The sequence below is a fragment of the Panulirus ornatus genome, chromosome 48, assembly GCF_036320965.1.
Source record: "Panulirus ornatus isolate Po-2019 chromosome 48, ASM3632096v1, whole genome shotgun sequence".
Classification (NCBI taxonomy): Eukaryota; Metazoa; Arthropoda; class Malacostraca; order Decapoda; family Palinuridae; genus Panulirus; species Panulirus ornatus.
In genome coordinates, this window is record NC_092271.1 from 23,826,207 (window position 1) to 23,840,612 (window position 14,406).

The window sequence follows — 14,406 nt, forward strand, 5'->3', positions numbered from 1 at the left end:
CACTTGGTAGTGTGGCAACCTGAACATGTTCACCAATGATACAGCACTGTTGGCTGACTTGAGTGAGAAACTGCAGAAGTTGGTGACTGAATATGGAAGAGTTTGAAAGGAGAAAGTTGAGAGTAAATGTGAACAAAAGCAAGTTTATTAGGGACAGGTTAGCTGGGATGTCAGTTTGAATGGAGAAAAATTGCAGGAAGTGAAGTGTTTTAGATATCTGGGAATGGACTTGGCAGTAAATGGAACCATGGAAATGGAAGTGAGTCACTGGGTGGGGGAAGGTGCAAAGTTTCTCGGAGCAGTGAAGAATGTGTGGAAGGAGAGAATGTTATCTTGGAGACCAAAAATGGGTATGTTGATATGTATATGTATTTGTATGGGTGTTTATGTATATATATGTGTATATGAGTGGATGGGCCATTCTTCGTCTGTTTCCTGGTACTACCTCACTGACGTGAGAAACGGCGATTAAGTATAATAACTTAAATATTATTTTATTATTTACAAATAATTGATTGCACATTTGTTCCATAGACTCTGTAGCTGAGGCGGAGGAAAGTGAACTGGAGGATGACATGGAGGGTATGGTAGAAGGTCTGGATGCTGCATCTCGACTGTTAGACCCTCGTGACATTCAGGATGTACTCAACCGCATCCCAGATCATGAATTGACACAGCTTTTTGATGCTCCAGGTGAGGTTCCACATACATTATTATATTACATATTGAATTAGTAATAGCTGTGAGGGAAATAAGGAATAAATTTAGATTAAGGAATTATTAGTGTTTTGAAATGGTTTGGTCACATGGAGAGAATGAGTGAGGAAAGATTGACCAAGAGGATATATGTGTCAGAGGTGGAGGGAAAGAGGAGAAGTGGGAGACCAAATTGGAAGTGGAAAGATGGAATGAAAAAGATTTTGAGTGATCAGGGCCTGAACATGCAGGAGGGTGAAAGGCGTGCAAGGAATAGAGTGAATTGGAACGATGTGGTATACCGGGGTCGACATGCTGTCAATGGATTGAACCAGGGCATGTGAAGCGTCTGGGGTAAACCGTGGAAAGTTCTGTGGGGCCTGGACGTGGAAAGGGAGCTGTGGTTTCGGTGCATTATACATGACAGCTAGAGACTGAGTGTGAACGAATGTGGCCTTGTCTTTTCCTAGCGCTACCTCGCGCACTTGTGGGGGGAGGGGGTTGTTATTTCATGTGTGGCGGGGTGGTGATGAGAATGAATAAAGGCAGACTATGAATTATGTACGTGGGTATATATGTATATGTCTTTGTGTATATATATATGTATACATTGAGATGTATAGGTATGTATATTTACATGTGTGGACGTGTATGTATATACATGTGTATGTAGGTGGGTTGGGCCATTCTTTCGTCTGTTTCCTTGCGCTACCTTGCTAATGGGGGAGACAGCGACAAAGTAAAATAAATAAATAAAATAAATTTTTCAGTGTAAAGCAGCTGCCAAATATTGTATTTGGGTACATGTGTGCTCAAAAGAAGGGGAATTGATATTTTAGTTATTCATATATATTGATACCAGGATTGGTAAAAAAAAAAGTACGTTTTTCTTTCATTGATAGATCTGCCCTTTGGTTTTGTTTGTTGAAAAATGTAACCAGGTTGAGGATAAGTACTGGTGGGAATAGTAAATTCAGTTTATTCTTGCTGCATAATATATGTTGTTAGTTGTTATATTTCTCTTTCATTCATCCTGTTAACGAATATAGCCAACTAAAAGGTATATTCAGAAAAATTCCCATCTTGTAATTATCAGACAAAGACTCCATGCTTTTTCAACATATCATTTTGGACACAATATTAGAATAAAAACCTAATAATGAAACCATTCATAGGAGCACAGCATGAAAGCCAGTTGTACTGAACATGCACTCTACCATAGTCAGATCGGTTCACAGAAGAGCCACTCATTTCTTTCTGTTTCCATGAAGTAGAAACATTTTTACAGAAACAATTTCTTCCAGTAAGTTTTAGCTATGGAGCTTGGCATTCAGTCTCGAGATTTGAAAGAACTGTAACCTCAAGCTTTATGTTTGCAAATGTGTGTGTGTGTGTGTGTGTGTGTGTGTGTGTGTGTGTTGGGGGGCTTAACAAGCCAATGAGCCCACCATCACTCATTAGTGGAAATGAATTATATAATATAGCCCAGACTAATCCAGCAGCACCATGTAACAACTGTTTAGTCTAGTGAGCTAACTCTTAAAACTCATGAGTTGGGTAATTCAGTTTTCTGTCTTTCTATCTGTACATCTGATGCCTGTTACTTTCTGGAACTCCATAGGGATGGCCACAGAAATTGAGTCTCCATAAGTAGTGAATTCCATTGTTTCTTCTTAGCCTTTAGTGCCTAACCCTTAACAGGCCACTGGCAGAGGGCAAGTCTTATGCAGTGTTCGCAGAGGCTCCTACCTAATGTTCCTATGGACTACCTTTACCTAATGCCCCTGCCTAATGTTCCTACGGACTACCTCTACCTAATGCTCCTGCCTAATGTTCCTATCTAAATGTTCTTACCTACTACTATTGCTTCTGCCATTTTGCCAAAAGGCAGGGCTAGCAAATAGCATTCTTCACAGGAAAATCTAGTTACGAAGAATGAGGTGCGTGAGTTGAGTGCTATGTGTGACAAGGAAAGTTAGTGTGTTAGTGGACAGAATGCCAGAAGTCCATGTATGGGTGAGGCAGGAAGATAAACAGCTGTCTAGATCAGAGGAATGCAACTTGACAACCACTGAAGTGCTGGCTCACTCTGCAGCTGTTTCTAACCCTCCTGTTACCCAGGTCAATAGCACTGGTAATATTCCTTCCTTGTTGTTGGCTGCCTACCAAATATTCATTGTCAAAAGGGATTTGACACTGACCTTATGAGACTAAAAAAACGGAACTCGTGATGGGTTTAACAGACAGGTTCCCTCAGAAGTGATCATTTTATGTCTAGAATGTATTCTTAGGGAATCTGTTATTCCAGATCTATGCTTAAATGTGTGTACAGATGATGATAAATGTCGGGGAGAAATAAGAAATCTTCTGACAGCAGCATGAATATGTTGCTTGGCTAAATATAGCTCTATCTTAAAAAGTTTAAAGTTATGAAGATACAGCTCTGAATTCACAATAAAGCCAGATTGTACCACAGGAATTTTCCCAGGATAGGGACATAAAGTTTACACAGTGCCCAGTCTTTCACTGGAAAACCAATGGAAAAGTGATGGAGGAAGCCTGTTACATATTTGTTATTAAAATTTAGCCTTGAAGTATGATGCACAAAGACATTTTTTAAAAAATATTAGTGTATGGTAAATCCCAGTGTAGCTCTGGATGAGCTGCTGCAAGTAGTGCCCAGTTAGGTAAGAAGATAGGGTGAGAAGCATGGTGTCCCATTGTACAGTGCAGGAGGTGAAAGGGAGGTGTCTCATGGGGCTGGTGAAAGGGTTTTATGTGAGAGTGCAATAGGAGGAGTCATTGCCTTGTGTCATTGAGCTTTTGCAGAAGGAAGTTGGTGCAGCTAATGTCATGCTGCAGGAGTGAAGAGGAAATGCTGAGGTTCCAATGTAGCACAGGGAAGAGCTTGAAGCTGTAGTTGATTGATTAGTGCTCCTTGAATATGGCATTGCTAGAATCCCATTACAAGACTGCTGTTGAAGGCAATGACAGGAGACCACAGAGCTCTAGTAAGATTAAAAAAAAATGAGTCTGAGTATGATTATGAAATGCATTCATGCACAGGTTGTGTTGTGTGTCAGAGCCAGGGACTGATATATTGTTTTGAAGAGTTCAGCTGTTTGTGGGAGATTGAGTCACCTCACACCTGTGTGCTCAGTGAGCTATGGCAGGCACTCTTTCATGCACCTCAGGACCTACAATGAGTTTGGGACTCCCTCTCTTTATGCTCAGACAGGCAATCAGTCACACACATGTACATTTGTAGGTAATGCCAAGGTTATTAGAGTATTAAGGAATGATAACAGTTGCATCAACTTACAGGAGGACCTAGACAATCTTGAAATTTGGTATGATAAATGGATGATGAGATTCATGGTAAGTACACAGTAATGAGGATGGTGTTCAGCAAAAGAAGGCCCCATTCCAAATACTACTTAGCTGGAAGTGAGATGCAAGAAATTAATTAATCATAAAACCCCAGACCCCTTCGGTGGGTCTCCTGCAACTTCAAGGCTGTGCTACAGTCATTTGCAGGGGGAAAGCTAGGATAGATGTAGGGATAGAGTAACCAGAGGACAAAATATGTAATTAAGCAAGAAACATTTCAGGATAATGCAGTCAGCATACATTACAAGGCAGTTGGAAATAGGGAATTACACAGAGCATACATAGTTTAAAGCCATATAATAGTAGAGAATGTTCAAGAGATGGGGCCTGCACAAGTGTAATATTCCTTCATACACTACAAGTAGGTAATTACACACAGGACACCAGTCAGGAGTAGCATCATTTTTTGCCAAAGTTCAGCATGCCTGTTTGTACAAGGGAAAGGAAGATCTTCTGTATGAAATGTCTTGCATGTAACTTCACTATGGCATAATCGAGTTGTAAAATAGCAGTAAGGGCTGGAAAACCTTAGATATCAAATCAAATATGAGTATTTCCAACACCAATGTAAAACTCCTTCCTCATATAATACAAATAGTTAGTTACATGCACACGCACAATTGTTTTCCAAACTTCTTGAAAATAACCTCTGGTGTCCAGCAGGGTTCAGTCTTTGGCTACTACTGTTTCTACTGTATGTGAGTAACTTCATAATATTAACCTTGAATGTGTTTGCAAAACTTAAGAGAGAAATAAGGAGTATGTGAAGTTATTCACATAAATGGCTAATGAAATTCAGCCTTGTTACTTGTTCAAGGATACTAAGATGCTATCACTTCACTGGAAGAAGGTTGCAGAATATTCTGTTGACATGGACTTTTGGTTGAGTCACTGGTAAACTGTTAAGATGGGTATAAAGGAGGTAAATGTTTACTAGGCACTGGCAAATTGTCTTTTAATACATTAAAACAATATTCAGAAAATTATTGAAAAAAGTGTTAGATCCAAATTAGAGTATTTATAATCAATATTTTCACCTTTTAGGTGGCATATACATTTCCTTGAGAGATTACAATGGTTAATAACAAAAGTCAATATAGAAACAAATGAGTTAAGCTAGCTAAAAGTAGGGAATAGTAACCCATAGTCCAGCCCATGCTGTAAAAGGAAAGGTCTTAGGGAACTTGACTTCCATCATCATCTTGGTGTTGCAGACTCCAGTTGTGCAACTTTATTCCCAAAAAAGGTTTATGAGGCCTTAGTTACAGCAATATGCCTGCAGGTAGTTTACAAGAGATGTAGACTCATATTGCAGAGAAGTATTTGGAATAGAGATTGAATGCTTGTAAATGTTCATTTCTACTTTTACAATATATTTTACTTGGCATAATGAATTTTATAGTTTTGTAACTGAATGAAGTGATTGAGGTGTATAGTAACATTATGAAGTGCTTCACGCAGAAAGAAAACCTGAACAAAAGAATGACTGAAGTGTAGAGTAATATTGTAATCTATTTGCTACTCTGTAGAACAGACATTTGGATGTGTGAGAAACACCATATAAGAATATTCCCATAACGCATAGTTTACCAAAATAAAAAGATTGATGAAAATGGTAGGTCTTTTTTTCTCTTCTAATTAATATTTGTAGAAGTGGAAGTATTATATCTTGATTTGATAAAATTTTCTTTTTTGCAGAAGGTAAAACAGGAGAGTTTGAGGGGAGTGTAGAGGACAAAGGAGACATAGAAACTGATCGTGGTGATGATGATGACCATTCAGTCAGTTCACCAACACCAGCTCATAGCCCCCCATCTGCAACTCCAGCTGTTGCTGCTACTTCCACTGCCCCATCTACACCCCCATTGACTGAAGAAGGCACTACTCTGAGTCTGGATGAGTCTACTTTAAATGAGCTGGTTGCTGGTAACATCCCTATAGATTCAATTATTTCATCATCATTTAACCAGCAGGAGCTAAACACTATATCACAGGCCTTGTCTAACATTGTTCAAGAAAATAATATAAATCTTGCTGGATTTGACCTCAGTACAGGGAACTCTTTTTCTGCCTCAGAAACAGGAGGCTCTGGTCCAGTGGGTGATGTAAGTGACAATTCACTCATGTCCCAGACCAGTGATGGGGCAGGCCAAACAGATTTCAGTGAATCAGGACATCCAGTGTCAGAATGCAAAGTTAATATATTAAGCCAACATTCTGGAATAATTGCAGACACTGCCACACTTTCTCCTTTAAAGTAGGTACATGCTATGCTCCTTTGAGTCAATATCAACATCTACATTGTTAGCCAAACTGTAATGCTAGGGAAACTGGAGTAACTAAGTTCAGTACAGATAGGTATCCTTGATCAGTGTTTTATTTAAGAAAGATTTTGTTTAGAAAGCAGATTGCAATTTTATCATCAGTATTTTTTCAGGCATTGGGAGTATGAAAGCTGATGTAAAATCAAACTTAAGTGTGACATTGATCAAGACTGTTATTCATATTGTACTTACTCACCCTAGTTGAGTTTTAATTCTGGTTGGAGAAATGAATGATCACATTTGACACCATTTACTTGAACCATGCAGGTATTTCACTGTGTATTTTCAGCCTGGATATCCAAGATGTTAATTTTCATTTTGGGTAGTTTAATAGATATCATTGTTCACAAAATATTTAATATGTTGGCATATCCTAATTGGGTTATTTCTTGTTGATAAATAGACATAATCAAATGGTAGTGAAAAGTAAATTCTGTCAGTCTATGTGAGCTGAAGTGAACTTTTTCCTCAACTTTGGTTAAAAATGATCAGTGTAATTCAATCCTGTAAGAATGACATTTCCAAAAATTGTCAGAGCTGTCGTAAATGTTATAATCACTGCCAAAGTTATAATATGTTTTTGGTACATATAATTCACATCCATTATGATAACTGAAGGCCATTTGTAGTGTTTGGAAAATTTATTAACTTCTGCCACTCTTAAGAATGATTAACCTTGGTTAAAAATTATTAGTGTAATTCACTCTTATTAGAATGACTTCCAAAAATTGTCAGACCTGTCATAAATGTTCATATGATTGAACATGCATACACTTAAAATCACTGCCAAAGTTATAATATGTTTTTGGTACTTGTGATTTACACTTATTATGATATTTGAAGGCCATATATAGTGTTTGGAAAGTTGTTTAACTTCTGCCACTCTTAAGACTATTTTTCATTGGAACTGTGAACTGCCATTGCAGTCATCATTGTTCTTAAGAAAGGTAGACAGGGCAAAAAGTTAAATTCATGGTGAGTACCTGTTTGTATTTGCATGACAAGTTTTTTATTGTTATTAGACCTCTTATCAGTTGTAGTTCAGTATTCTCTGTTAAGAAGGTTGAAATTTAGTGTGTACCATAAGGGGTTTTTGTGTCAGCTACATTTTCCAGTCCTCAGTGGGCAGTGGAAGCTTTCAGACACTTTATTTGTTACACTTTTTTCACATGCCATTTTTTTACTGTTTAATTGGAAATTAGTTAAAAAGAAACTATATGCCTTTTTATAATAGTGGCAATAGAGCAATTGGTCAGTTGGGTACGAATTGTAAGTTAAGACTGTATGGTGCTATATCATCCACAAGAGTTTCATCTGTAGATCAAAAGCTATATGAAAGTCCAACCAATTTTACTGTTGTAACACTCGTTTATTATAGGGATATCAGGATTTTTCAGTACAGAAAATTACTTGAGGAAAAAATAGAGCTTTGGTATTATAAATGTGGAATGGCAAGTGGGACATCATTCATTCATTTTTTCAACATGCTGTGGCTTTGTCTGTTTCATCTTCAGATATTAGAGCACATTTCCTTCGAAGGCGATTTTCACAATGAATAACTTTACATCCTCCCTCCCAATATTTCATGGTTTATTGTCTTGGTAACATTTTGAGAATTCACCTCATTATTTTTTATACTCGTGTATGTTTTAAGAATTTTGGAAAGTATTGGAAATGTTATTGTATGCTCCATTTTTCCTCATTGGTGAAAAGATCATACTTAGTTTTACTTCATTTTTCCTTGAACATGAAATTTTAATTTTCACCGTTTGTTGGGGTTTTATGGATAATCCATACAGCTAAAGGTAATCCTAAGTAATCTGCATAACAGTTAACTTGTGGCACAGATATCTCTGATTTTTACTTTTTAAACATAAAGTAGGATACAAGGAAATTGATAAGACATTTTCTGGGTAATAGGACCCACTTTTATCATGGGTGAGGCAGCTGTACTAGCCACTGAACACAATGATAATGTATAAAGGATCAAATCAGGAACAGATCATTTTATTATGTCTTATGAGTGAACTTAATATCCTGCTTAGTAGAGGGTGACCCATGCAACCCTTTCCCAGTTCTACAGCCTTGAGAAAGTTTCCATCTGCAGTTTTGCAAGCCTCCTTGCACTTCCCCTCATTGATGATATGTAAAACATCACTTTTTTTGCACAGTAGTGCCTTGCATGACATTTACAGAATATTATTGAAGAAAGAAAGTAAAAAAAAGTGGGGAAGTTTGCGAAAATGAAGAGTTAATTTTCAGAAGCTACATTTCAGTAATGTTGAAGAGGTAGGTTCTTAGCAAAGTTATGAGAGAGTTAGGAGGGATTTAGGTTACTGCTGGAGCAGTGCTACTATTTACCTAGGGCCATTTGATAAAAGTGTTTGCTGTATTATTTATGCTCCCATTTTGAGCAGTTGTGGATAAGTATGCAGTTTAATGTGAATCCCCTCATGTAACATTGTAAGTTATCTTGTCGAGTTTAATCATTTTTTCCCCAAATTAGGTTAAAGTTAGGGAGGTGATAAACTGCTTCATGTAATTTCCTTTCAGAGTCATAGTGCTTTTCATAAGAATCTATTTGAAATTCTTTACTCATTTTCCTGTTTTTTGTTTATGGATCTTGTTATGTACCTTTTATTTTATTTTATCCTCTACATCTTGTATCAAACTCACATTCCTTCTAAAGTCACCATACTGCACTGACTGTTCTATCTCCTCACTTCTTTCTCAAGGTGTAGGTTTCTTTGTAATGCACACAAGTTCATTACTTCATCCATTAAGCACACCCATTTCACTTCTTTCTTAATGTTAACTTCAAATAAAATGTCTCCGGTATTTTCAGTCTTCACACATCTTGCATTACGTCTTACCGGATTTTATTTTCTTTCATCTGCCCTCTTAGTTCTTCATGTAAGGATTAACAATCACTTCATATGTATATACATCACTTCTTTCATCTTTTTACATAAATTTTGCATGTGCATTTCTCAGTTTGCTACATTTATCAGATACCGTGAAGTGGTTGTTCTACTCTATTCCCATTCCCAGCTTTCCATTCAAGCCAAATATTTTGAATGCATAAAATTTCCTCAACCTGTTTATTAATGATTCATGAGTTACCTTTATGGTATCAGCTTTATAATAAATATTCCAGTTGCATACCAGCCTCCATTTAGTTTGATAAACAAATGTACATCAATAAACTATTATTTTCCCAAATCCCTCAGTGTATAGAAACATATACAGTAATATATCCCCACTCCATATTTATTACATTCCATAATTTAGATTTTCTCCAATATATGCTTTTCTACATTTAAACTTTTAGTCATGGAATCTTCTACTGTTCTTTAAGCAAAATTTATACAGTTATGATTCAGTTAGTGAAGAACTTAAAAGTCATTGATAATTATAGAGGAAGATAACAATGAAGTAAAGAAGTGTGTTTGTGAAAAGTACAAGGCTGGATCAGGGGCAAGATGGTATTTGTGTTCTGTGGTAGTATAATAGGAAATAGGCTTAATAAAGGTAAAATATTTCCCATTGTTTCTAAATTATTTTATACTTCATTGCCTTTCCTACCTTAGTATGGTAGTTTCAGGAACAGACAGTGGCCTCATTTGCACACATCCATTATCTTAAGCTGATTTGTATAATGCACTAAAAGTAGAGCTTACCATCTACAGCTAAGTCTAACACGCTACTCTGTGGTTTACTTTGACCTTTTCAAATGCCCTGGTTCAGCCTGCTAACAGCAGCTCTTCCCCCTAGTATACCACATCAGTCCATTTTATTTTATCCCATGCATTTCTGTCACCTTCCTAAATGTTCAGGCCTCAGCACCTGAGTGCCTCCTGCCCTCCTCCCTTCCATCTCCTTCTCAGGTGTTGTCTCTTCCTGTAACTCATAGATCATAACTAATTCATTACTATGGCACAGTAATTATAATAGACTTGTTTATCCAATAACCTTGAGACAAAGTCCAATTATGGTAAAAGGAGTCTGTGGATCATTATATTCCCTCATTGTTATTTTTTATAGTCCATTATTTAAAGATTTTTCCAAATACAAAATTGAAAAGGGTTCTATAATCTTTGGGATTAGCTTTGGGGACACCAGTTCTGCAAGATTGTTTCCTAAAAAAATGCACCTGTATATCAATTTGATCAGCCACATGTGAATTATCAAACATTTAAAGATAATATAGATAGATGGAAAAAATCCTCAAAGGAATTTCAGTGAAATGTAAAGAAAATTTTTATATTAAAAATGCAGTTGTATGTGTTTTTTTTCGGTTTGAAAGACTTCTTCTGAACCTATATCAACAAGGTGATGGGCTTTTCAGTTTTTTGCATTTGATTTGGACATTTTCAGCATGAAAATTTTGGCCCAGAAATGACAGTGCTCTAATAACTTTATTTTCACAGGTGAGCAGTTTTTCAATTTTTAGCATCAGAAGCAGCAATTTGAGTAACTTGCTTTCTCTAAAAGTTGCAAAGTGCTGTTTCTGTATCTAAAAGTCAGATTTCGTATCTGAAACAGAATTATTTATTTTCATCCTGTGAGGGAAATGTCAAGATGAAATGTGCAAAATTTGAAAGTCTATTGGCTTTCTGAAATAGGTTGAGAAAATGTCCTTTCAGGCTGAAAATACATGTATAATAACATTAAAATAAATCATGTTCATCATCATATTAGTGAGTTTGGATGTTTGAGGAAGGTTGAATTGAAAACCTTACAAAATATGTGAGGCATCAAGTGTAGAATGTCATGCAATCTTGCTCATGAAACACTATGTTAACAAATAGTAGTGGGCTTTCATAACGAATTTTCATTTGTACACACCTTTATTTGTCATCATAGTATTAACAAAGAACTCAAACCCAGCATCCCTTTGTTTCATATAAACAATACTCTGCTGACAATACCTGCTGCCTTTTCTTTTATATATGTTTGCAGGTTTTAGAAAGTTAATAATCATGAGTTTATTATTTTAGGAGGCAAGTATTTGAATGAGTAATGGGATAGGAGTAGATAGCCCAGAGAAATACAGGATTGAAGAAAATGAGGCCATCTTTGTTTTTTTTTCTGCCTTGAAGATTATTTACCTTGTTCTGGTGAGCTCTTATAGGAAATGTCAGTTGTCTGCAAGTTACCCTGCTATGCTCTGTAAGAGGAAAAGGCAGGTAGGTTTTGCATTCTTAGTGTTCCAGAATCTGGCATCAGTCTTTACGTTATGGATGTTCCTCCACTTCCTGAGCTAACAATTGATTTTCATCTAATTTTGTGATATTTTCTGCTGTATTGTTTACTTTGTCTCCACTTCTTCGCTTGACAATAAGGTCAGAATGCTTCCAGTTGTAAACTAACAACAATAGTGTTCAGTCTTACTATCTTTTAACTTCTTCCACATTCCTCACCATTTTTTTTTCAGCTCCTTGCAATCTATGTGATTATTTCGTACCTGTCCAACTTTTTCTATTTTAGCTTGGCTATATAACTAAATGAGCATATGTTATCCCATATGCATCCCACTTAATTATTAAAGTTAAGTTTGAAAGTTTAAAGTACATTCGCATACAAGTGATGCTAATGAAATTTAGATGTGAAGCTGCTCTGTCCTCCCACAACCCTATTATTTTGATGTAAGGCACCAGTTCCTTAATATATACCTCACAAAATATGTACTTATTTTCTTACTCTTGGTATATTGCAGAACTTTAAGCTGCTACAAGTCTGTACCCGATCAGTGCTCCTTCTAACACATCATCATTACAAAAAAGTTTTTCCTTTGTACCATTATGAGGTGGACTAATTTCACTGCACATTTATCAAACAATACTCCTAAAAATCTAAATTCTGCTACTGCCATTCACTGGAGCTTAGTTCATCTTCATTGCATGCACCTGCCATTAACTCATTATGCCATTCCATTCAACAGCTCCTCACCTTACATGTTGTGTTCCAATGGTTAATCCTTCTACATTAATCATTAAGGTCTTAAACCTATATAAGTGCTGGTACTGTATACCTATGTAAACTAGCAAACGTATAGTATAAGGTATATCTTCACTGTTTCCACTTAATGCCAACAACATGAAACCCTCAGCCTTGCCAGTCATGATCACTGGTCAAAAAAATATCCTATATTGATAAGTAACAAAGTCTTCATTCATTTTTAGACAAACATAAATACATTCAGTTGTGTGTAGACATATTGAATCTGTGTTGAGAAAATTTTTGGTATTCTGTTGTGCAATGTTTCATGTCCATGAATCTAAATTTCTTCATTCTGTTTACTTTTGATTAGCCTATCATATGAAAATTTTATGTTCGTCCAATTTATCTCATGTCACAGATGTTTTGTTCATAATTATCCAACTTGGCTGTTGGATTAGAAGCTGGTGAATGACATTCATGTCAAGCAATCATATTAAGGTTTTATAACATTTGTTAGAAAGTTCGGTTTTATGAGTGGCATGTTCTTTGTTAGATTCAGTGTGTTAATGCTTAAAATTGGATAGGGACTGAATAACATGAGTATAAGGCAAAGTATTTGAGTGTTGTCTGTTAGTAGGAAGTTTACAGTCTTTACATTTTCCAGGATACTTAACAACTGGAACAAGTATTTCTTGATACATGTATAGCTGTTTTCAAGGGGAGAATTTTTTTTTTAATGTTTGTTATGATTCTTATACAGGCAGTGCAGGTCTTAGTATCACTAAGTAATTTTTTCTTTCAGTTATTTAGTTTTTTTTTTTCATAAAAGACTGACTGACCCAAGAAGAGATGAAGGTGAGCAAGTGTGAATATGTACACATGTATTTATGGGGTTGGTCCTATGCCCAATTGTTTTCATAATATGCATTAATGACCTTAAAAGACAGAGACTTCTCGGCGACTTAATGCAAGAGTTCAAAATTCTGAACAAGTTTAATAAAGTAAATCACAAACATCTATTCGAAATACAAGAAAATACGGTTAGCAGGAAAAATGGACAAAAACTAAAAATATGATTTATTAGTACTTGCTTCAGATGTGTTGACATACACGAAAGTACTTAAGCAAACTTTCTTGCTTTGATTCTCGATCATGGTTAACAAGTTCATTACATATGACAGCTAGAGACTGAGTGTGAATGAATGTGGCCTTTGTTGTCTTTTCCTAGCGCTACCTCATGCGCACGCGGGTGAAGGGGGATGCCATTTCATGTGTGGCACGGTGGTGACGGGAATGGATGAAGGCAGCAAGTATGAATATGTACATCTACATATATGTATATGTCTGTGTATTATATACGTTGAAATGTTTAGGTATGTATATGTGCGTTTGTGGGCGTTAGCGAGGTAGCGCAAGGAAACAGACGAAAGAATGGCCCAACCCACCCACATACACATGTATATACATACACGTTCACACAAGCAAATATACATACCTATACATTTCAACGTATTCATATATATATATATACATACACAGACATATACATATATACTCGTGTACATAATTCGTACTTGCTGGCCTTATTCATTCCTGTCTCTCTTGTTAGCAAGGTAGTGCATGGAAACAGACGAAAGAATGGCCCAACCCACCCACATACACATGTATATACATAAATGCCCACACACGCACATATACATATCAATACATTTCAATGTACACATATACATATATACACATGCACATATTCGTACTTGCTGCCCTCATCCATTCCCACTGTCACCCCACCACACATGAAATGACACCCCCTTCCCCCCCTTGTGTGGGGGTGAGGTAGTGCTAGGAAAGGACAACACTGGCCACATTCGTCCACACTCAGACTCTAGCTGTCATGTGTAATGCACCGAAACCACAGCTCTCTTTCCACATCCAGGCCCCACAAAACTTTCCATGGTTTACCCCAGACACTTCACATGTCCTGGTTCAATCCATTGACAGCACGTCGACCCCGGTATACCACACCGTTCCAATTCACTCTAATCCTTGCACGCTT

General features: G+C 36.6%; 1 protein-coding gene across 2 annotated transcripts in view; it reads left to right on the forward strand.

Annotated features, from left to right (window-relative positions):
• Positions 1-13,911, forward strand: part of LOC139763839 (uncharacterized) — a 65,229-nt gene extending 51,318 nt beyond the window's left edge. For both annotated transcript variants that reach the window (XM_071690168.1, XM_071690167.1), the window contains exons 10-11: positions 535-693; positions 5,785-13,911. In XM_071690168.1, coding sequence (XP_071546269.1) covers positions 535-693; positions 5,785-6,347 — 722 coding nt within the window. In that variant the 3' untranslated portion in view covers positions 6,348-13,911. The remainder of the gene's footprint in view (positions 1-534; positions 694-5,784) is intronic.
• The last annotated feature ends 495 nt before the right edge of the window (positions 13,912-14,406 follow it).